Source organism: Camarhynchus parvulus, chromosome 25 (assembly GCF_901933205.1).
Source record: "Camarhynchus parvulus chromosome 25, STF_HiC, whole genome shotgun sequence".
NCBI classification, from domain to species: domain Eukaryota; kingdom Metazoa; phylum Chordata; class Aves; order Passeriformes; family Thraupidae; genus Camarhynchus; species Camarhynchus parvulus.
Window position 1 is genome coordinate 850,679 of NC_044595.1, and position 21,382 is coordinate 872,060.

Below are 21,382 nucleotides of genomic sequence, written 5' to 3' on the forward strand. Positions count from 1 at the left end.
ATCCCATTAATGAGCTGCGCGATCCCATTAATGAGCTCCATGATCCCATTAATGAATGAGCTATGAGGTCCCATTAATGAGCTCCATGATCCCATTAACGAGCAAGCTATGTGATCCTATTAATGAGCTGTGAGATCCCATTAATGAGCTCTGAAATCCCATTAATGGGTGAGCTCTGTGATCCCATTAATGAGTGAGCTGTGAGATCCCAATAACGAACTGTGAGATCCCATTAACAAGCTGTGTGATCCCATTAATGAGTTGTGAGATCCATTAACGAGCTGTATGATCCCATTAACGAGCTCTGTGACCCCATTAACGAGCTGTGAGATCCCATAAATGAGCTCTGTGATCCCATTAACGAGCTCTGTGACCCCATTAACGAGCTGCCCCTTTTCCCCGGCACAAAGTGGCCCTGGGGACAGGGGTGGCACAGCCGGGCCTCAGCCAGGACAGGGGGGTGGCCGCTGTCCCCATTGGGGGAACAGAACACCCCAAATTCCCTGCAATCCCACACGAGTCGTCCCCAGGGGAAAGGTACACAAAATCCCGGAATCTGTCCCCGTGAAAAATGCACGTATTTTATCATCGGCTTTTCGCAAATATTCAAATGAATATTCTATGTGTTGCGTCGGAAAGTAACGCTGTATTAATTCTCTTAAGCAGTGTGTTAAATATTAGGTTATTAAAAAAATGTTAAAATAGAAATGATGTTATGTAAGATACTTTTTTTAAAGAAAGGACTCGCAGTGAGACAGCAGCCACAGGACACCTGAATCTTTCAGAGAAAAAGAATTTATTGCTCCATTATCAGAAGAAATTAACTTCTTCCCACCTCAAAGGCGCTATTAGGATCCGGAGGAAGAAGCTGAGGATGACCAGACAGAATCCTGTATTTGAATGGAATTTATGCATCAAGCATGAGGTGTATGAATATGCAACAGATTATTGTTTTTAAGGGTTAATCCTCTGTTAACGTGGGTTCTTTTTCGGGCTCGTGTTGCCCTATAAAAGGTACGCGGACGTCCGCAACTCTTTGTTTTTATTGTCTCATGTTGTCCCAATTCAAATTGTCCAAATTATTATTACTCCAGTTGTATTACTATTTTTATAACCATTTGATTACTATTAAACTTTTCAAATTTTAAAAACAAGTGATTGGCGTTTTTAACAGTCCCCAGAATGGGACCTGGGGGGTGGCCGAGCCCGGATCTGCGGGGTCCCGGGGGAGCCCCGCACCCCGGGCTGAGTCACGGCCCGGCTCGGCCCGGCTCGGCCCGGCCCGGGTGAGTCACGGCCCCGCCGCGCCCGCGGGGATTCCTCGGCCGTGACTCAGCCCGGCCCCGCCCGTTCCCACGGGGACAGCCCGGGCCGGGCTCGCACGGGAGCCCCGGGGCTGCTCGGGGGCTGCGGGATCCCACTAATGAGCTCTGATATCCCACTAATGAGCTCTGAGATCCCATTAATGAGCTCTGAGATCCTACTAATGAGCTCTGAGATCCTACTAATGAGCTCTGAGATCCTACTAATTAATGAGCTGGGAGATGAGCTGTGAGATCCTATTAATGAGTGAGCTGTGAGATCCCACTAATGAGCTGGGAGATCCTATTAATGAGCTCTGAGATCCTACTAATTAATGAGCTGGAAGATGAGCTGTGAGATCCTATTAATGAGTGAGCTGTGAGATCCCATTAATGAGCTCTGAGATCCTATTAATGAGCTCTGAGATCCTACTAATTAATGAGCTGGGAGATCCTATTAATGAGCTCTGAGATCCTACTAATTAATGAGCTGGGAGATCGCATTAATGAACTGTAAGATCCCGTTAATGAGTGAGCTCTGTGATCCCATTAATGAGTGAGCTGTGTGATCCCATTAACCAGCCCTGTGATCCCATTAATGAGCTGTGAGATCCCATTAATGGGTGAGCTGTGTGATCCCATTAACAAGTTCTGTGATCCTATTAATGAGTGAGCTCTGTGATCTCATTAACGAGCTCTGAGATCCCATTAACCAGCTGTGAGATCCCATTAACCAGCTGTTAGATCCCATTAACGAGCTCTGTGATCCCATTAACGAGCTCTGTGATCCCACTAACGAGCTGTGAGATCCCATTAATGAGTTGTGAGATCCCATTAATGAGTGAGCTGTGTGATCCCATTACCGAGCCCTGTGATCCCATTAATGAGCTGTGTGATCCCATTACCGAGCTGTGAGATCCCATTACCGAGCTGTGAGATCCCATTAATGAGTTGTGAGATCCCATTAATGAGTGAGCTGTGTGATCCCATTACCGAGCCCTGTGATCCCATTAATGAGCTGTGTGATCCCATTACCGAGCTGTGAGATCCCATTACCGAGCTGTGAGATCCCATTAATGAGTTGTGAGATCCCATTAATGAGTGAGCTCTAAGATCCCATTACCGAGCTGTGAGATCCCATTTACGAGCTGTGAGATCCCATTAACGAGTTCTGTGATCCTATTAATGAGTGAGCTCTGAGATCCCATTACCGAGCTCGGTGATCCCTTTACCAAGCCCTGTGATCCCATTACCGAGCTGTGAGATCCCATTAATGAGTTCTGTGATCCCATTAATGAGTGAGCTCTGAGATCCCATTACCGAGCTCGGTGATCCCTTTACCAAGCCCTGTGATCCCATTACCGAGCTGTGAGATCCCATTAACCCGCCCTGTGATCCCATTACGAGCCCTGTATTACCTTGAGATCCCATTAACGAGTTCTGTGATCCCATTAATGAGTGAGCTCTGAGATCCCATTACCGAGCTGTGAGATCCCATTAACCAGCCCTGTGATCCCATTACCGAGCCCTGTGATCCCATTACCAAGCCCTGTGAGATCCCATTAACCAGCCCTGTGATCCCATTACCGAGCCCTGTGATCCCATTACCGAGCTGTGAGATCCCATTAACGAGTTCTGTGATCCCATTAATGAGTGAGCTCTGAGATCCCATTACCGAGCTGTGAGATCCCATTAACCAGCCCTGTGATCCCATTACCGAGCCCTGTGATCCCATTAACGAGTTCTGTGATCCCATTACCGAGCTGTGAGATCCCATTAACCAGCCCTGTGATCCCATTACCGAGCCCTGTGATCCCATTACCGAGCTGTGAGACCCCACCAATGAGCGGGCTCGGCCCGGGCTGTCCCTGCCCGGGGATGTCCCCGCGGAGGGGGGGACACGGAGGGACCTCCCGGGACAGACGTGCCCGCGGTGGCTGCTGACACCCCGCGGCGGCTCCTGGCGCTGTCGCCGAGATATTTTCTGAATATTTTCTGATATTTTCTGAAAATACTCTGGTATTTTCTGAACATTTCCTGATATTTTCTGAACATTTTCTGATATTTTCTGAAAAATCCTTTCCTTAGGATTTTTTCTCCCCAGAAGCTTCAGGAACAAAATGCAAACAAAAATTCTCTGCGGCTGTGGGATGCAATAGGTGGATCTGTGATTGGTCTCGTGTGGTTGTTTTTGATTAATGGCCAATCACAGTCCAAATGTGTCTCTCTCTGGTCGGATTTTGTTTAATAATTTTGAATAACAGGATTTTGTTGTTCATTCCTTTTCTATTCCTTGCTAGCCTTCTGATGAAATCCTTTCTTCTATTCTTTCAGTATAGTTTTAATATTATATAATATATAATATATATTATATATTATATTAAACAATATACATATAAATATAGATTTATATAAATAATATATAAATACACATTTATTGTATTATGTTATATATTATATATTATATATTATATATTATATATTATATATTATATATTATATATTATATATTATATATTATATATTATATATTATATATTATATGTTATATGTTATATGTTATATGTTATATGTTATGTGTTATGTGTTATGTGTTATATGTTATATGTTATATAATATATATTATATATTTATTATTCTATTTTACTATATTATTTATATATATAAATATTAATATATATATAATATATAAATATAAGTATCAGTATTTACGTTTATATTTATATTAGTTAATATACTTTATATGTTTATATTTAAATATTCATATATCTTTATATTTATATTTATTGTGATTGTTTATATTTATAGCTAATATTTATTTCTATATATAAATATTAATCTTTATATATGATATAAGATATAAATATATATTTATATCTTATATAAATAATATCTATTATTTAATAGAAATATATATAATAAATATAAGATATAAAATAAAATAATAAATCAAGCCTTCTGAAACACGGAGTCAACATTCTCATCTCTCCCTCATCTGGGACCCCCGTGAACCCCACCACAGGTGGGGGACAGGGCAGACCCCCCCCACAGTCCCCCCGATAAAATCTGAGCATCACCAGCTGCTCCTCCGAACTTTATTGCTGCAATAAACAATAAATAACCACAAAAAAACCAGCGAAAAACACCCCACCCCCTTTGCCCAAGGTTGTTTTTTTGGGGGAAAAAATGAGAAACACCCCCCCAGTTTGGGGAGACCCCCGAGGACAGAGCTGCCCGTGCTGGGATTTCTGAGCACAGACAGAATTCCCGCCCCAAAGCATGGGGACAGCTTCGTCCTCTGAGAAAAGGGTGAATATTCTGACATGTTGCATCTAAAATCTCAAATGGGATTCAAGGTATGAAATCTAACACCATCAAATGCTGTTAAACCATCCCCTGCAACCCGAGAGAAAACAAAATCTCTACAGAGAGACGCTCTGCTCACTCAGGGTAGGTCAGAGCGTCTCCACTGAGATGGACTCTCCTGCTCTTCTCTGGCTTAACCCAGGTATTTGAACCTTGCCACCAGCTCTACACTGAGGTGTAGGAGTTAAAAAATTAGAGTTTGGAAGTGCCTGTGGTCAGTGAATTGGGAAAACAACCCGTTCCCCACAGCAGAATCGACCCCCTTGGCCAAAAGAGACGAGTTTGAGATGTTCAGTCAGAAACGCCCAGCTCCTCCAGTGATGTGGCTGAGACATCTACTTGGAATAGTGAGAAAAGAGGAGAAAAGAGGGGCAGGGCGAGGAGGAGCCCCCCCAAAATCCCACCCACAGGAATCTGCGATCCTGTTTGAGCTGTGTGATCCCATTAATGAGCTGTGTGATCCCATTAACGAGCTGTGTGATCCCATTAACGAGCTATCCCATCAACGAGCTGTGTGATCCCATTAACGAGCTGTGTGATCCCATTAACGAGCTGTCCCATTAACGATCCCATTAACAAACTGGGGGGGTCCCGGAAAAAAACAAAACAAAACAAAACCAAAAAAACAAAATAAAAGCGGGGAATGGGAGGAACTGGGGGACTCCAGGGAGGTTCCAGATGCTCGGGGCGGGCACAAAAAAATAAAATAAAATTAAAAAGCGGGGGATAGGAGGAGCTGGGGCGTTCCAGATGCTCGGGGCGGGGACAAAAAAATAAAATAAAATTAAAAAGCGGGGGATAGGAGGAGCTGGGGCGTTCCAGATGCTCGGGGCGGGGACAAAAAAATAAAATAAAATTAAAAGCGGGGGATAGGAGGATGGGGCGTTCCAGATGCTCGGGGCGGGGACAAAAAAATAAAATAAAATTAAAAAGCGGGGGATAGGAGGAGCTGGGGGGTTCCGGGGGGCGTCCAGCAGCGTCTACTTGGTGTGTTTGACGCTCTGCTCCTGCTGGCGGATGATCTGCGCGATGGGGCTGGCGATGCCGCCTATCAAGGTCCAGTACTCCTCGAAGCTGATGCGCCCGTCCTTGTTCTCGTCCAGGTCGCAGATGAGTTTGTCGGCGGCGCGGCGGTTCCCGGTGTCCTGCAGGGGAGGGGACAGTGGCGTCGCACATATCTTTTATAAAAAAATCCTTTCTTTAGGATTTTTTTCCTCCTGAGAAGCCGAGAGGCCTCAGGAACAAAATGTAAACGTTGGTTATCTGCTGCTGTGGAATGCAACAGGTGGATTTTTGATTGGCCCATGTTGGATGTTTCTAATTAATGGCCAATCACAGCCCAGCTGGCTCGGACAGAGAGCTGAGCCATAAATCTTTATTATTATTCTTATTCTATTCTTAGCTAACCTTCTGATGAAATCCTTTCTTCTATTCTTTTAGTATAGTTTTAATGTGATATATATATCATAAAATAATAAATCAAGCCTTCCAAAATATTGAGTCAAATCCTCGTCTCTTCCCTCATCCAAGAACCCCTGTGAACACGGTCACACAGCGGAGTTTTGGGCTCGTGTAACGGGGTGTCAGAACTCAGCACATCCATCCGGGTGTCCAGAGCTGCCGAGGACCCCCAAAACACCTGAGGATTTGATTTTGAGCCCTGGAGCAAGTTACCAGCTTGGTACGAGGAGCTGAAAGTCGCAGAGGTTCGAATGGTGCAACAATAAAATTATCACAGGGCGAAAATGTAGGATTTTAGGATTTTTTTTTTTGGTATTGAAGCAGAGTGGAAATTTTCCAGGGTAGAAATCCATTTTGATTTAAGTGAAATGTAGGGTTTAGGGTTATGGTTAAGGTTAGGGTTAGGGTTAGGGTTAGGGTTAGGGTTAAGATTAAGGTTAGGGTTAAGATTAAGGTTAGGGTTAAGGTTAGGGTTATGGTTATAAATAAATCTTCTTCTGTGTTGAATATTCTAATTCTCACTAACCAATCTAGTAGAATATACAAATCCTACAGCATTTCCATACAGCCTATAAGAATCACCACATTACCACCCTGTGTTACATTTTAAACCCTAAAAACTCCTCTTTGGACCCCTTTTGCTAAGCTGGTAGTGTCTCCTCTGGCCCCTGGACCTCTCTTCAAGCAGAGGGTGTTGTTTCATCAATTTCTTTCAACATGGGATCACCTTCAGCCAGCCACACCATTGTTTTCCAGTTTTTCAGTAGCTAAGGGATCTCAAAACTTGCTTTCATTTCAATCTCGCTGATAATTTCTATATTCTCCAAATCTTTTGCCAGGCAATCATATTGATAAGGCTTTCCTGTTCCATCTTCCCCAACGGGATTATGGTTGCGGCTACGACCAGTCCTAAGTGGCTGATGGATGAGTTAGAAATTAATGACTTTAGGTTGATTTGGCGTAGGTTATTAGTGCTCCTCATAGGGCCAGGCTGATAAAGGGCTGGTGTAGGTTCAGGCCGGGTTCAGGGTGGGCAGACCCCCCAAAATCCCAGCCCTGAGCCCCGTGCTCACCGTCAGCATGTGGTTGAGCTCCCGGCTGAGCATCTTGCGAAAATCCTTCTTGCTGATGCGCCGCGGGTTCTTGCAGCAGCAGCAGCGGCTCGAGTACTTGTCAAAGTTGTTCACCAGCACCTGCACGGCCCATTCCAGCTCCGTGCACTCGGCCATGGTGCCCTGAGGGGGCGGGACTCAGGTGAGACCCTCGGGAGGCTCCGCCGCAAAGCCCCGGCAGGTAAAATCCCATCCTCGCCAAAAGGGAAACAGCCCGCGGGTGTGGGGGATTCTCATCTGCCCCAAAATCCTCGGTGCCACCCAGAAATCCTCGGTGCCACCTGTGCCCCGCCCCAGACGGTGCCACCTGTGCCCGCCCCAAATCCCCGGTGCCACCTGTGCCACTCGGTGCCCCCTGTGCCCGCCCCGCCCGGCCCTGGGCCCTCCTGTGCCGCCCCCGCGCCCGGGCCGGGCCGCGCCGGTGCTGCCGGTCCCGGTCGGTGCCGCGGGGCTCGTTAGGGAGGAACGGGGCAGGAATTACCGGCCCTGCCCTCGCTGTTGCTTCACGGCTCCGGGAACGGCGCGGCGGGGCAGGTCCCGGCTTGCCGAGCGCCTCTCGTGTCCCTCGTGTCCCTCCCTGTCCTTTCTGTCCCCCCCGTCCATTCTGTCCCTCGTGTCCCCTTCTGTCCCTTCCTGTCCCCCCTGTTCCCCCCTGTCCCCCTCCTGTCCCCCCTGTCCCCTCCTGTCCCCTCCTGTCCCCCCTGTTCCCTCCTGTCCCCTCTGTCCCCCTGTCCCTCCTGTCCCCCCTGTCCCTCCTGTCCCCCCTGTCCCCTCCTGTCCCCTCCTGTCCCCCCTGTCCCCTCCTGTTCCCCCTCCTGTCCCCTCCTGTCCCTCCTGTCCCCCCCTGTCCCCCCTGTCCCCTCCTGTCCCCTTCTGTCCCCTCCTGTCCCTTCTGTCCCCCCTGTTCCCTCCTGTCCCCTTCTGTCCCCCCTGTCCCCACCAGGAAGTTCCTTGCTCTGCCTGGGCCTGGCAGGACGGTCCCCCCCGTGTCACATCCCGGTGACAATGACACGGAAACGGCGTCACCTTGGCCGGACCCGGCTCTTTCCTGCCCAGCCGGGGTGGGGACAGCCGGGTTGGGGGTGTCCCTTTTGTCCCTTTTGTCCCTTTTGTCCCAGACTGCTTTAACGCAGCCCAGGGGACAACAGCCACCGCCACGGGGACCTTGAGGGGTGGCCCAGCACTGTCCCCGCTCTGGGGACACCATCTGAGGGTGTCCCCAACCCTGCTGCTCGCTCAGGACCTGCCCTGTGACACAGCCTGGCTCCTGTCCCCTCCTGTCACCCTGACCCTGCCCAGTCCTGCCCCAGGGAGGTGACACCGGGCCCAGGGAGGTGACACCGGGCCCAGGGAGGTGACACCAGGCCCAGGGAGGTGACACCAAGCCCAGCCAAGCTGAGGAGGTGACACCAAGCTCAGCCACCCTCTCCTCCTTGTCCCCACGCGTCCCTGTGTCCTCCCAAGCCACCCCTGTCCCCTGTGGTGCCACAGCCCGAGGTCACTCCACTGTCCCCAACTCTCAGAGTTGTCACCAGGGTGGCTTTGGGGCTCGGGGATTCCATCTCCAGCCCAGGAACGGAAGGGATTTGGGAGCGCCCTGACTAAAACCCCCTCGGCAGCACAGGTGACATCGGTGTCACCTGTCCTGTCCCCCTGGTGGCAGCGCCCAGCCCGGCCCTGGGGCACCGAGGCTGCTCCGCCGGTGACTCACGGGACAGCCCCGGGACACCGGGCACTCACCGGGCGGCACTCGGGGACACGGGGACACTGGGGACACTGGGGACACGGGGACAATGGGGACGCTGGGGACACGGGGACAATGGGGACGCTGGGGACGATGGGGACACTGGGGACAGAGCCACGGGGACAGAGCCACGCGCGGCCCCTTCGCTCCCTGCCCCCAGCCCGGCATCCCCGCCGGCAAATCCTGATTTTCCACGGGGAAATTCCCCCTTTTCCACCAACAAATCCTCCTTTTCCACTGGCAGATCCCTTTTCCACTGGCAGATTCCTTTTCCACCAAAAAATCCCCTTTTTTCAAAAGCAAATCCCCCTTTCCACTGTCAAATCCCCCTTTTCCAGTGGCAAATCCCCCTTTTCCACTGGCAGATCTCTTTTCCACCAAAAAATCCCCCTTTTCCACCGGCAAATCTCCTTTTCCATCAAAAACTCCTCCTTATCCACCAACAAATCCCCTTCTTCTACCAGCAAAGTCCCCCTTTCCACCGGCAGATTCCTTTTTCCACCGACAAATCCCATTTTTCCAGTGGCAAATCCCCCATTCCACTGCCAAATGCCCTTTTCCAGCACCCAGACCCCACCGGCAGCCCCAACCCGAACTCCCCAACCCCAGGGAACCTCCCCGGGTGCTCCTGCTCCAGTCCCGGTTCCCCCCGAGCCCATCCCGGTTCCCCCCGAGCCCATCCCGGTTCTATCCCGGTTCTCCCGAGCCCATCCCAGTTCTATCCCTGTTCCCCTCAGCCCATCCCGGTTCTATCCCGGTTCTCCCGATCCCATCAGTCCATCCCGGTTCTATCCCAGTTCCCCCCCAGCCCATCCCGGTTCTATCCCGGTTCTATCCCCCTCAGCCCATCCCGGTTCTATCCCGGTTCCCCCTGAGCCCATCCTGGTTCTATCCCGGTTCTATCCCTGTTCCCCTAGCCCATCCCGGTTCTATCCCGGTTCCCCCCCAGCCCATCCCGGTTCTATCCGGGTTCTCCCCGAGCCCATCCCGGTTCTATCCCGGTTCTCCCGAGCCCATCCCGGTTCTATCCCGGTTCTCCCGAGCCCATCCTGGTTCTCCCCTCAGTCCATCCCGGTTCTATCCCGGTTCTATCCCGGTTCTATCCCGATTCCCCTCGAGCCCATCCCGGTTCTATCCCGGTTCTCCCGAGCCCATCCCGGTTCCCCGGCCCCGCTCCCGGAGGATTCCAGGAATTTCCACCCCCTCAACCTCCAACCCCACCCCCCAGGGGCTCTTCCCAGGTAAATCCTCATCCCATGGGGCTCCCGAGGGGGGTTCCCCCCTTCCCCACCCCGGCGTCCCCCACCTGCATCCTGCCGGGGGTCCCGCGGTGTCCGTCTGTCTGTCTGGGCGCTGGGAACCGCTCCGGCCGCTCTCTCCTTCACCTCGCACCCATCCCGCCGGCCCGGCCGGGTTTTTAAGGAGCCTCCCACCCTCCCCTGACGTTCCCAGGGCGTTTCCAGGCCGGGGCTTTACCTGGGAAATGCTTCCCCGAGGTTGCAACACCGGGACGGGTCCGAGCGAGCAGGGACCCGCCGCGGCTCCTCCCGGGGCTCCTTCGGGGTTTTGGGGTTTGGGGATCACCCCAAAAGGTCCCAGTGGGGTGCACGAGCGGTCCCAGCAGTGGGGAGAGGGCACAGAATTCCCCCCTGATCCTGGAAATCCATTTATCCCAGTTCTGAACCAGCCCGGGCGCTGGGGGCGAATAAAATCCTTAATTTGAGCCAAAACCACTTGTTCTGGTGGGTGTGAGGGGCTGAAACACTTTTGGGGTGAATAAAATCCTTAATTTGAGCCAAAACCATTGTTCTGGTGGGTGCAAAGGGCTGACCCAGGTTTGGGGTGAATAAAATCCCTAATTTGAGCCAAAATCAGATGATCTGGTGTGTGCAAGGGGATGAAACAAGTTGGGGTGAATAAAATTCTTAATTTGAGCCAAAACCCAGGTTTGGGGTGAATAAAACCCTTAATTTGGGTCAAATCCACATTTTCTGGTGGGTGCAAGGGGCTGGCCCAGGTTTGGGGTGAACAAAATCCTTCATTTGAGCCAAAATCGAGGTTTGGGGTGAATAAAATCCTTAATTTGAGCGCAAACCATTGTTCTGCTGGGTGCAAGGGACTGGCCCAGGTTATGGATGAATCAAATCCTTTATTTGATCCAAAACCACATTTTCTGGTGGGGTGCAAGGGGCCCACACAGGTTCGGAGGGAATAAAATCCTTAATTTGAGCTAAAACCCAGGTTTGGGGTGAACAAAATCCTTCATTTGAGCCCAAACCAGTTGTTCTGGTGGGTGCAAGGGGCTGGAACGCTTTTGGGGCGAATAAAATCCTTCATTTGAGCCCAAACCGCATTTTCTGGGTTTTTGGGGCCCTGTCCAGCGCTCAGCCCTCTCTGGCACGGATGAGTCTCTCCCCAGCTGGGATCTGAGCTGGTGAAGCCCCGTCCCTAAATTAATTAACCCCGCAAATTGCAGCCCTGGTGCCTGGCGGAGCCAGATGCGATGCCGAGATCAGATGCCGGGCGCTGGGCACACCTGGGGATGCAAAGCAGGAGCTGATTTTATCCCGGCAGGGATCCACCTGCTCCCAGCACCTCTGGAATTCCTCCCCGCGCCGGAAAAAGCGCGTCAGCTCGGCCCTGGCCTCTTCCTAATCTCGGTGGGGAGGAGGAAAACCTGTTCTGGTGGTGGCGGCGATGATGATGATGATGATGGCGGTGATGCAACCTCTCGGCAGGGTGGGAATCCCTCGCCGAGCCCCGGGGCGAACAGCTCAGCCCTGAATCAGCGCTGCTCCCCGGGCAGGTGGCACAGCCACGTCCAGGCCCTGCTCTTTACGAGGCATCCAGGGCGTGCTCGGGGGCCCCGAGCGGGCAGGAGCCACCCCAGCCCGTCCCCGAGGTGTCCCCGAGGTGTCCCCGAGGTGTCCCCAGCCCGTGGGACCTTGGGGGGGTCGGGGTTCCCCTGGTCCAGCACCTCCAGATGGAGAATTGGGAGGTGTTCAGTTTCTCCAGGACCTCCAAATGAAGATCTGGGAGGTGTTCAGTGCCTCCAAAGAAGAACTGGGAGGTGTTTGGGGTCTCCAGGACCTCCAAATGAAGAATTCTGAGGTTTTTGGTGTCTCCAGGACCTCCAGATGGAGAATTTGAAGGTGTTTGGTGTCTCAAGCACCTCCAGATAAAGAATTCAGAGATTTTTGGTGTCTCCAGGACCTCCAGATGGAGAATTTGGAGGTGTTTGGGGTCTCCAGGACCTCCAAATGAAGATCTGGGAGGTGTTCGGTGTCTCCAAAGAATTGGGAGGTGTTCAGTGTCTCCAAAGAAGAATTTGGAGGTGTTTGGTGTCTCCAGGACCTCCAGATGGAGAATTTGGAGGTGTTTGGTGTCTCCAGCACCTCCAGATAAAGAACTCAGAGATTTTTGGTGTCTTCAGGACCTCCAGGTGGAGAATTCAGAGGTGTTTGGGGTCTCCAGGACCTCCAGATAAAGAATTTGAAGGTGTTTGGTGTCTCAAGCACCTCCAGATTGAGGATTGGGAGGTCTTTGGTGTCCCAAACACCTCATGTGGAGGATTGGGAGGGGTTTGGTGTCTCCAGGACCTCCAGGTGGAGGATTTTGAGGTTTTTGGTGTCTCCAGGACCTTCAGGTGGAGAATTGAGAGGTGTTTGGTGTCTCCAGCACCTCCAGGTGGAGGATTGGCAGGTCTTTGGTGCCTCCAGAACACCCAGATGAAGAACTGGGAGGTGTTCGGTGTCCCCAACACCTCAGGTGGAGGACTGGGAGGTGTTTGGTGTCTCCAGGACCTCCAGATGGAGAATTGGGAGGTGTTTGGTGTCTCCAAAGAACTGGGAGGTGTTCAGTGTCTCCAAAGAAGAATTTGGAGGTGTTTGGGGTCCCCAGCACCTCCAGGTGGAGGATTTTGAGGTTTTTGGTGTCTCCAGGACCTCCAGATGGAGAACGGGGAGATATTTGGTGTCTCCAGCACCACAGGAACCTTTCCAGCGAACCTCCAGCATGGACATCCCGGTGCTGTGTCCTCACTGATCAGCTCCTGTCACCTCCAGAACACTCCAGCCCCATCCAGGAGTGGCTCAGGTCTCAGGAATTGTCCTCCTGCCACCTCCAGGAGTCCCCACAGCCCCGGGGCAGATGTGGGGCTCCCCTTTGCCCCCCATGTGACGCATTTCCTGCGTCTCCCCGATGACAGCCGCACCCTCCTGGGAACCACCAACAATCACTGCCCTTGCAAAATCCGGCCAGAAGCTCCTGGTGGACCAGCCATGGTGCCACCAGAGCTGCCACCAGCGCCTGGCCCTTGTCACCAACCTGGCAGGACCTGTCCCGTGTCCTTATCGCCCTTCCCAAGCTTTGCAGCTCTTTGGGTTTGGTTTTCTCCCTCTCCACGCCCTGTCCCTTTTTAGATGTTCATTTTTGGTGTCCCCACAACATTTTTGGGATCTCCACAACCTTTTTGGGGTCTCCACAACATTTTTGGGGTCTCCACAACCTTTTTGGGGTCCCCACAACCTTTTTGGGGTCTCCACAGCCTTTTTGGGATCTCCACAACATTTTTGGGGTCTCCACAGCCTTTTTGGGATCTCCACAACATTTTTGGGGTCCCCACAACATTTTTGGGGTCTCCACAGCCTTTTTGGGATGTCCACAACATTTTTGGGATCTCCACAACCTTTTTGGGGTCCCCACAACATTTTTGGGATCTCCACAACCTTTTTGGGGTCCCACAACATTTTTGGGATCTCCACAACATTTTTGGGGTCTCCACAGCCTTTTTGGGATCTCCACAACCTTTTTGGGGTCCCCACAACATTTTTGGGGTCTCCACAGCCTTTTTGGGATGTCCACAACATTTTTGGGATCTCCACAACCTTTTTGGGGTCCCCACAACATTTTTGGGATCTCCACAACATTTTTGGGGTTCCTACAGCCTTTTTGGGGTCCCCGGAGCCTTTTTGGGGTCTCCAGCACCTTCAGATGAAAATTTGGAGGTGTTTGGTGCCTCCAAAGAAGAATTTGGAGGTGTTTGGTGTCCCCAGCACCTCCAGATGAAGATTTGGGAGGTGTTTGGGGTCTCTTTGGACCCCACAGCCTTTTTGGGGTGCCCGCTGCCTTCTTGGGGCTTGCCAAGCCCACGATTTCGGGGTTTCCCAGGATTTTGGGGGTTTCACTCCCGGGATTTTGGAGTCTTTCAGGATTTGGGGTGTTTTTTCAGGATTTTGGGGGTTTTTCAGGATTTTGGAGTTTTTCAGGATTTGGGGGCTTTTTTCAGGATTTGGGGGCTTTTTTTCAGGTTTTTGGGGTTTTTTTCAGGATTTTGGGGTCTCCCCTCCAGCCCAGGATCCCCAAAGCACGGCCCCGGCTCTGCCCGTGGGGTCCCCACAATGAGGGGGGCACCTGGGAATTGGGGGTTTGGGGAGCCCTGGGATGTCCAAAGGGGTCTCACACACACCCCCAGCACCCCCTGCACCCCCAAAACATCCCTGGCATCCCCAAAGCTTCCCCTGCAACCCTAAATCATCCCCTAAACCCCTGAAGCATCCCCTGAACCCCCAGAGCATCCCCGACACCCCAAGAACATCCCCGGAACCCCCTGAACCCCTCCAGCATCCCGGACACCCCCAGAGCATCCTCGGCACCCCCCCCCCCATCATCCCCTGCACCCCCAAAACATTCCTGGCACCCCCAGAGCACCCTCTGCATCTCCAGAGCATCCCCAGCGCGCCCACAGCATCCTCTGCACCCCCAAAACATCGCTGAACCCCCCCGGAGCATCCCCGACACCCCCACAGCATCCTCAGCGCCCCTTGAACCCCCAGAGCATCCGCTGAACCCCCCAGAGCCCCCTGAACCCCCCCCAACACCCCCAAAGCATCCCCTGAACCCCCAGAGCATCCCCTGAATCCCCCTGAACCCCCACGGCATCCCTGGTACCCCCAGAACATCCCCGGCACCCCCAGAGCATCTTCAGCACCCCCCCCTGCACCCCCTGAACCCCCAGAGCATCCCCAGCACCGCCTCAGCATCCTCTGCGCCCCCAAAGGATCCCCTGAACCCCCAGAGCATGCTCAGCACCCCCCTGCACCCCCAGAGCATCCCCCGAACCCCCAAAACATCCCTGGCACCTCCACAGCATTTCTTGCACCCCCTGCAGCATCCCCTGAACCCCCAGAGCATCCCTGCACCCCTGCAGCACCCCCTGACCCCCCAGCACCCTCAGAGCATCCCCTGCACCCCCACATCATCCTCAGCACCCCCCGCACCCCCTGAACCCCCACATCATCCTGAGCACCCCCTCAGCATCCCCTGCACCCCCCAGCACCCCATCCTCTGCCCACCCCAAAGCCACGACCCCAACCCCCAACCCTGCACCCCCGACCCCTCCCTGCCCCCACAAACGAGCTCCCCCCCCATCCCCCTCTCTTTTGTTGTTTTTTGTTTGTTTGTTTGTTTGTTTGTTTTGTTTTTTCCATATTTTTTCCTTTATTAATTTATACAAAAACGCTCGCCAGCGGCCCCGCCCGACCCCATGCCCGAACCCCTGGAGGTGCGGGGAACACCGGGAGGGCAAAAACCCCAAAATAACCCCCCAAAAACCGGGGGGGGGCCCACAGGGAACGCTCCGGGACCACCCGCACCCACCCACGGGCACGGCGGAGCTCGGGGTGCCCCTGGAGATGCCCATGGGGGTGCCATGGAGGTGCCATGGGGTGACGGGGCACGGAGCTGGGGGGACGAACCCCAAAATCCCGAGGAGGAAGGAGCCGGGTCCCGATGGCTCCGGAGCTCCGGGACCGGGGGGAACCGAACACGGAGGGCCCCGGGGACCGCGGGTGGGACAAACCCGGGGATGGAGGTGCCATGGAGGTGCCATGGAGGTGCCATGGGGGGACGAGCCCCAAAATCCCGAGGGGATCAAGGGGAAGGAGCCGGGTCCTGATGGCTCCGAAGCTCCGGGACCGGAGGAGCCGCACCCGGAGGGTCCCGGGGGACGGAGATGGGACAAACCCGGGGATGGAGGTGCCCCTGGAGATGCCATGGGGTGCCATGGGGTGGAGCTGGGGGGACGAACCCCCCAAATCCCGGGGGGATCAGGGGGACGGAGCCGAGTCCAGGTGGCTCCAAAGCTCCGGGACCGAGGGGAGCCGCACCCGGAGGGTCCCGGGGGACGAAGGTGGGACAAACCCGGGGGTGGAGGTGCCATGGGGTGATGGGGCACGGAGCTGGGGGGTCAAGCCCCCCAATTCCGAGGGGAAGGAGCCGAATCCCGATGGCTGCGGAGCTCGGGGACCGGGGGGAGCCGCACCCGGAGGGTCCCAGGGACCGGGGCTGGAGGCGGCTCCGGGACCAGGATCCCCCCCGCGCCCCCCGCGCCGGGCACGGGGCAGAGCCGGGGGCGGGAAGGGAGCGATCCTGGCTGGATTAGAGCCGAGGAGGGCAGGGATGGAGAGGGCAGGGGGATCCTCCGAGGTCGCTTTGTCCCCAGGCGCGTCCCCCCCGAGCTCGGCGGCCTCCGGCGTTTCCAGGAGCGGAACCTCGGGCGCCTTCCCGTCCCCCCCCAGCACCCTCTACTTCCTCCGGCAGCCCTTGGCCGCATCCCCCATCATGTCCCAGTACTCCCCGAACTCCAGCTTGGCCTCGTTAGGGTCTCCCATGCACTCGATCTTCTCTTCCAGGGGTCCCACGCACTGCGGAGACAACATGGGGTGTGATGGGGGGGGTCCCACGAGGGGGGGCCCATCCCATCCAGGACCCCATCGGGACATCCCGGGGGGTCCCACCCCCATCCAGGACCCCTCCCACCTCCTCCTGGCCGCCTCCCTCACCTTGCCCAGGTGCGGCAGCTTCTGCACCACCAGCTCCTGCATCTCGTTGGGGGTCAGGTACTCCTTCTGGCCCTTCACGGCGTAGCAGTGGAACTGGCTGATGACGGTCTCGATGGCTCGCTCCACGTCCGTCAGCTCCTGGCAGTCCTGCGGGGGGGACAGCGGGTGAGCAAAGGGGGGGACAGGTCCCCAGAGGGGTGGCACAGCTCCCTGGAGGGTGGCACAGGTCCCCAGAGGGGTGGCACATCCCGCCGGGGGAGGGGGCGACACAGGACAAGCCCCGAGCGCGTGGGACATTTAACCCCTCCACAACCACGGCAGAAAAAATCTCCTTGTCAGCATCAGGCCCGTGTGGGGCACATCCCCATCCAGCTGTGAGCCCTCCCCATCCAGTTGTGACCCCCTCATCCAGCTGTGACCCTTATCCAGCTGCGAGCCCCCGCAGCCCCCGCGCAGCTCTGAGGCCATCCAGATGTTCCTCGCCCCCATCCAGCTGTTGCAGCGCCTTTCCCCGGCTGTCACGGCCCCTCCGGCCGCCACCTCCCGTCCCCCCGAGCTGTCCCCGCCCGGGGCCCGCCAGGCTCCGCCACCGCGGCGTCTCTCGCCACCCCCGGCGCGGGCCCGGCCCGTCCCGACTGGTTCTTCCTCTCCTCCGCACCAGCCCAAGTGACTCAGAGCCCGCCCGGAGCTCCCCGGAGCCCCTCGGCCACCCCCAGACCCCGGTACCGGCCGGGTGGGGGGCGCAGAATAACCGGACCCCCGCCCGCAGAATAAGCGGACCCTCTCCCGATCACTCCCGGTCTCTCCCGGTCACTCCCGGTCTCTCCCCGATCACTCCCGGTCTCTCCCTGATCACTCCCGGTCTCTCCCGGTCATTCCCGGTCTCTCCCGGTCATTCCCGGTCTCTCCCGGTCATTCCCGATCACTCCCGGTCACTCCCGGTCTCTCCCGGTCTGTCCCTGTCATTCCCGGTCTCTCCCGGTCACTCTCGTTCCCGCGGCTCCGTTTAAGGGAAACGCCGCTGATTCACCCCAAATCTGCGGCTTCCCCGTGAAACCACAGCCGGGGATGCCCAAAGCCTCCGCCCGGCGCCTCCAAATCCTCCACCGGTGCCGGGGGCGGGCACCTCCCGGTGGGCACCTCCCGGTGGCACGTCCCGGTGGGCACCTCCCGGTTGCAAACCGAGCGGAACGGGAGCTCTGCTGCCGCCAGGGCATCTCGCAGAGGCTCCCGGAGGTCAATCCCGGAGCTGCCCGATCCCCCAAAGCCCCGAGCACCCCTGGCTCCTCCGCCATGCCCAGGGGGCACCCCCGGTGTCACCCCCGCTCCACCGGGGGTCCCGGTGCCCCGGTGTCCCGGTCACCCCCGGTGTCACCGCCGTCCCTCCGGGGGTCCCGGTGCTCCAATGTCCCAGTCACCGCCGGTGTCACCCCCGGTGTCACCGCCGTCCCTCCGGGGGTCCCGGTGCTCCAATGTCCCGGTCACCGCCGGTGTCACCCCCGCCCTATCGGGTGTCCCGGTGCTGCGGTGTCCCGGTCACCGCCAGTGTCACCCCCGCCCCTCCGGGGGTCCCGGTGCCCCGGTGTCCCGGTGCTCCAATGTCCCGGTCACCGCCGGTGTCACCGCCGGTGTCACCCCCGCCCCTCCGGGGTCCCGGTGCCCCGGTGCCGCCCGGACCTTGCGCTTCTTGCGGCAGTTGCACTGGCCCATCCTGCTGCTCGCTGCTCCTCGGGGGTCCCTCCTGGGGTCTCTCGGGGTCTCTCCTGCGCCGCGGGATCCGGGGGAGCTGGCGGGGAAGGAATCCAAGCTCAGCTCTGGGTTCTGGGGGAGCTCCCCCCGTTCCAGCGCCAGGACTCCTCCTCCCATCGCGGCAGGAGCCCCGGGACGCGGCTCCGGAGCTGCCGGGACACGTCCCCGGCGTCCTCGCAAGTCGCGGCAGAGCCGAGCGTGGGAGCGGAGGGGCCCGGGGCGCACAAACCCCCCTGTCCCATCCCGTCCCGCTTACCTGCAGCTCGGGCTGTGCCGGGTGTGCGCGGGCTGCGGCGGGCCGGCGTTTTATACCGGGCCAGGTGTGAGTGGGAGCTCCGTGGTGCAAGGCGGTTCATTTGGGAGCCTGGCCCGGCGCCAGCGTTGGGGCCGGGAAACGCCTCCTTCCCGGCCACACCGGCGCTTCCCCATCCCACCGGGGCTGGCACCGCGTGGGAACGGCGCTGCGAGCCCGGACCGGGATCCCACCGGGCCCAGCAGCGCCGCATTCGGGGCATGAATATTCGGGATATTCCCCAGCCGGGATGTGCCCCCTGCGCCACCCAAGACCCTGCAGAGGAGCTGGTGACCACCGTGACCACCGTGGCATCGCTGTCGGGGATCTCCCGGGCCCCACCCCGGCCACAGCCCCGGCTCTGCCCCCCACGCACCCCCCAGCGCGGCAGGAAGGTGTTTGTGGGGCGCAGGGTGGCACCCCAAAAGCCAGACCCCAAAAGCCAGACCGGCGCCAGGGCGATTTGGGAACAGCTCTGTCCATCACAGAGTGACCCCAAACCAGCACCCCAATCCCCACCACGAGGTGGGCGCTCAAATCAGGAGCCCCCCAGCAAGAACAGCAGCGATGCTCAGGCGCGGGGAAACCTCTCTTTATTTTTCAGAAGCCCCGTCACTTCTTGGCCGCCTTGTCCCTGCGCACGGCCTTGGCCAGCTCCCCGATCAGCCGCCAGAACTCCCCGAATCTCAGCTCCTCGTCGTTGTTCACGTCCAGCTCGCTCATCTTCTCCTCCAGGGAGGGCACGTCCTGCCGGGGGGGGGCACAAGGGAGGGCGGCTCGACCGCTTGGAGCCCCCCAGAAACCGGGATGGGCACGGGGGGAGCAGGGACTGAAAGACCCGGGGGCACCGGGAGCAGCCCCGAGGGGACCCCCGGAGCAACGGGAGCTGCCCCACGGTTCAGGGGGACCCCCGGGGGATCACGAGCAGCCCCTCGGTTCAGAGAGACCCCCGGGAGAAGCCCGCCGGTTCAGGGGGACCGCTGGGGGAGTGGTTCAGGGGACCCCCAGAATATCGGGAGCAGCCCCACGGTTCAGGGGGACACTGGGGACACCAGTTCAGGGGGACAGCGGGGGCACCGGGAGCATCCCCGCGGTTCAGGGGGACACCGGGAGCAGCCCCGCGGTTCGGGGGGACACCGGGGGACCCCACGGCGCTGCCGCCGCCCCCCTCACCTTCATCATGTTGGGCAGCTGGAGCCGCACCAGCTCCTTGAACTCTCCGGTGCTCAGCGTGCCCTTCCTGCCCTCCTTGGCGGCGAAGGTGACAAACACGGTGACGATGCGCTCGATGGCCGCCTCCAGCTCGGTCAGCTCGGTCGCATCGCTCGCTTCGCTCCGCTCGGGCAGCTCGGCCATGGCACCGGACACGGGGCTGCGGGGACAGGAGCCCAGAAGGGGTCGGAGATGTCCCGGGGGGGACCCTCGCCCCCTCCCCAGCCCTGCGAGGGCTCAGGAGGGTCCCGGGGTTTGTGCAGGACCCCGGCGAGGGGCGGCGGTGACACGGGGACATCAGGAGCCCTGACGTCCCCACCGGGGAGCGAGGAGGCCGCACTCACCCCTGGCTGCCCCCGGGAGGATTCGCGGGGTTTGGGGCGGTTTTGGGGCGGTTTCAGGAGGTTTTATACCCGCGCCGCAGGAGGGGACAGCGCAGCCTTTGTGTGTCCCCCCCCGTGTCGCGCCGGTGTTGGGTTTCCTGATGCGGCCGGACGGACGCGCAGTCACCGCCCGTCCGTCGGTCCGTCCGTCCCTCCGTCCTCTGCTCCCTCCCCGCCCGGGCACCGGACCAAGCTCGGCCTGAAGTGGCCGCGGCCTCGGCGGCGCCGCTCGGGGAGCTCCGGTGGGGACAGGAGGGGACCGTGGCTGGGACATCACCGGGGCTGGGGGCATCACCGGGGCTGGGGGCATCACCGGGGCTGGGACATCACCGGGGCTGGGGCATCACCGGGGCTGGGACATCACCGGGGCTGGGGGCATCACCGGGGCTGGGGGCATCACCGGGGCTGCGACATCCCCGGGCTGGGATATCACCGGGGCTGGGACATCACCGGGGCTGCGACATCCCCGGGGCTGGGGGCATCACCGGGGCTGGGACATCACCGGGGCTGGGACATCACCGGGGCTGCGGCATCACCGGGACCGTGCACAGAAACATTCCCGGAACCGGGATGGGTTTGGGTGGAAAAGACCCCCGAGATGATTAAATCCAAACTTTGAGCCCCATCCCGGGTGTGCAGGGCAGGTGTCACCCCCAGGTCCTTCCCTGCAGGGTTGGGGACAAAGAGGTGACCCCAGAGCGGCGGTGACATCCCGGTGACATCCCAGTCACATCCCTGGCGGTGTCACCGAGTGAGAGTTGTGACTCAGCCACCCGCTGACATCATCCCTATTAATAGTGGGCTCTGTCAAAAATTAATTAATCCCAATTAATTAGGGGGTTGGAACGGCCCGGGCCCTCCCCTTTAATCAGTGGGTATTTATAACATGGCAGCCCTGGCACCCCCATTCCCACGGGGACC

At 57.2% G+C, this 21,382-nt stretch overlaps 3 protein-coding genes across 5 annotated transcripts; all 3 read right to left on the reverse strand.

The window, feature by feature from the left end:
• Positions 1 to 4,514: 4,514 nt before the first annotated feature.
• On the reverse strand, positions 4,515 to 10,423 carry S100A16 (S100 calcium binding protein A16). 3 transcript variants are annotated; one of them, XM_030965418.1, is made up of 3 exons: positions 10,291 to 10,423; positions 7,202 to 7,363; positions 4,515 to 5,812 (listed from the first exon to the last, which is right to left on the reverse strand). In XM_030965418.1, exons 1-3 carry the CDS (start codon positions 10,294 to 10,296, stop codon positions 5,648 to 5,650), a joined length of 333 nt encoding a protein of 110 aa, XP_030821278.1. In that variant the 5' UTR covers positions 10,297 to 10,423; the 3' UTR covers positions 4,515 to 5,647. The 3 variants fall into 3 exon arrangements, with proteins under 3 accessions (XP_030821278.1, XP_030821279.1, XP_030821280.1); XM_030965419.1 differs by lacking the exon at positions 10,291 to 10,423 and adding an exon at positions 8,181 to 8,227; XM_030965420.1 differs by lacking the exon at positions 10,291 to 10,423 and adding an exon at positions 7,722 to 7,806.
• A 5,086-nt stretch (positions 10,424 to 15,509) lies between these two features.
• S100A14 (S100 calcium binding protein A14) lies at positions 15,510 to 18,879 on the reverse strand. Its single transcript, XM_030965422.1, has 4 exons — positions 18,831 to 18,879; positions 18,503 to 18,611; positions 16,826 to 16,972; positions 15,510 to 16,687 (listed from the first exon to the last, which is right to left on the reverse strand). The coding sequence occupies exons 2-4, from the start codon at positions 18,533 to 18,535 to the stop codon at positions 16,568 to 16,570; spliced, it is 300 nt and encodes a 99-aa protein (XP_030821282.1). The 5' UTR covers positions 18,536 to 18,611; positions 18,831 to 18,879; the 3' UTR covers positions 15,510 to 16,567.
• Positions 18,880 to 19,450: 571 nt separating this feature from the next.
• On the reverse strand, positions 19,451 to 20,554 carry S100A13 (S100 calcium binding protein A13). Its single transcript, XM_030965421.1, has 3 exons — positions 20,423 to 20,554; positions 20,040 to 20,238; positions 19,451 to 19,613 (listed from the first exon to the last, which is right to left on the reverse strand). The coding sequence occupies exons 2-3, from the start codon at positions 20,220 to 20,222 to the stop codon at positions 19,479 to 19,481; spliced, it is 318 nt and encodes a 105-aa protein (XP_030821281.1). The 5' UTR covers positions 20,223 to 20,238; positions 20,423 to 20,554; the 3' UTR covers positions 19,451 to 19,478.
• Between the last annotated feature and the right edge of the window lie 828 nt (positions 20,555 to 21,382).

Bases quoted from the DNA above. Each gene is read 5' to 3' on its own strand.
- S100A16 (XM_030965418.1), bottom strand. The intron at 5,813-7,201 runs GTGAGCACGGGG...CCTCCCCTGCAG, and splicing joins AGCTCAACCACATGCTGACG to GACACCGGGAACCGCCGCGC.
- S100A14 (XM_030965422.1), bottom strand. From the start codon at position 18,535: ATGGGCCAGTGCAACTGCCGCAAGAAGCGCAAG. The intron at 16,973-18,502 runs GTCCGGGCGGCA...TCCCCCCCGCAG, and splicing joins ACTGCCGCAAGAAGCGCAAG to GACTGCCAGGAGCTGACGGA. The intron at 16,688-16,825 runs GTGAGGGAGGCG...TTGTCTCCGCAG, and splicing joins AGCTGCCGCACCTGGGCAAG to TGCGTGGGACCCCTGGAAGA.
- S100A13 (XM_030965421.1), bottom strand. From the start codon at position 20,222: ATGGCCGAGCTGCCCGAGCGGAGCGAAGCGAGCGATGCGACCGAGCTG. The intron at 19,614-20,039 runs GTGAGGGGGGCG...CCCCCCCGGCAG, and splicing joins AGCTGCCCAACATGATGAAG to GACGTGCCCTCCCTGGAGGA.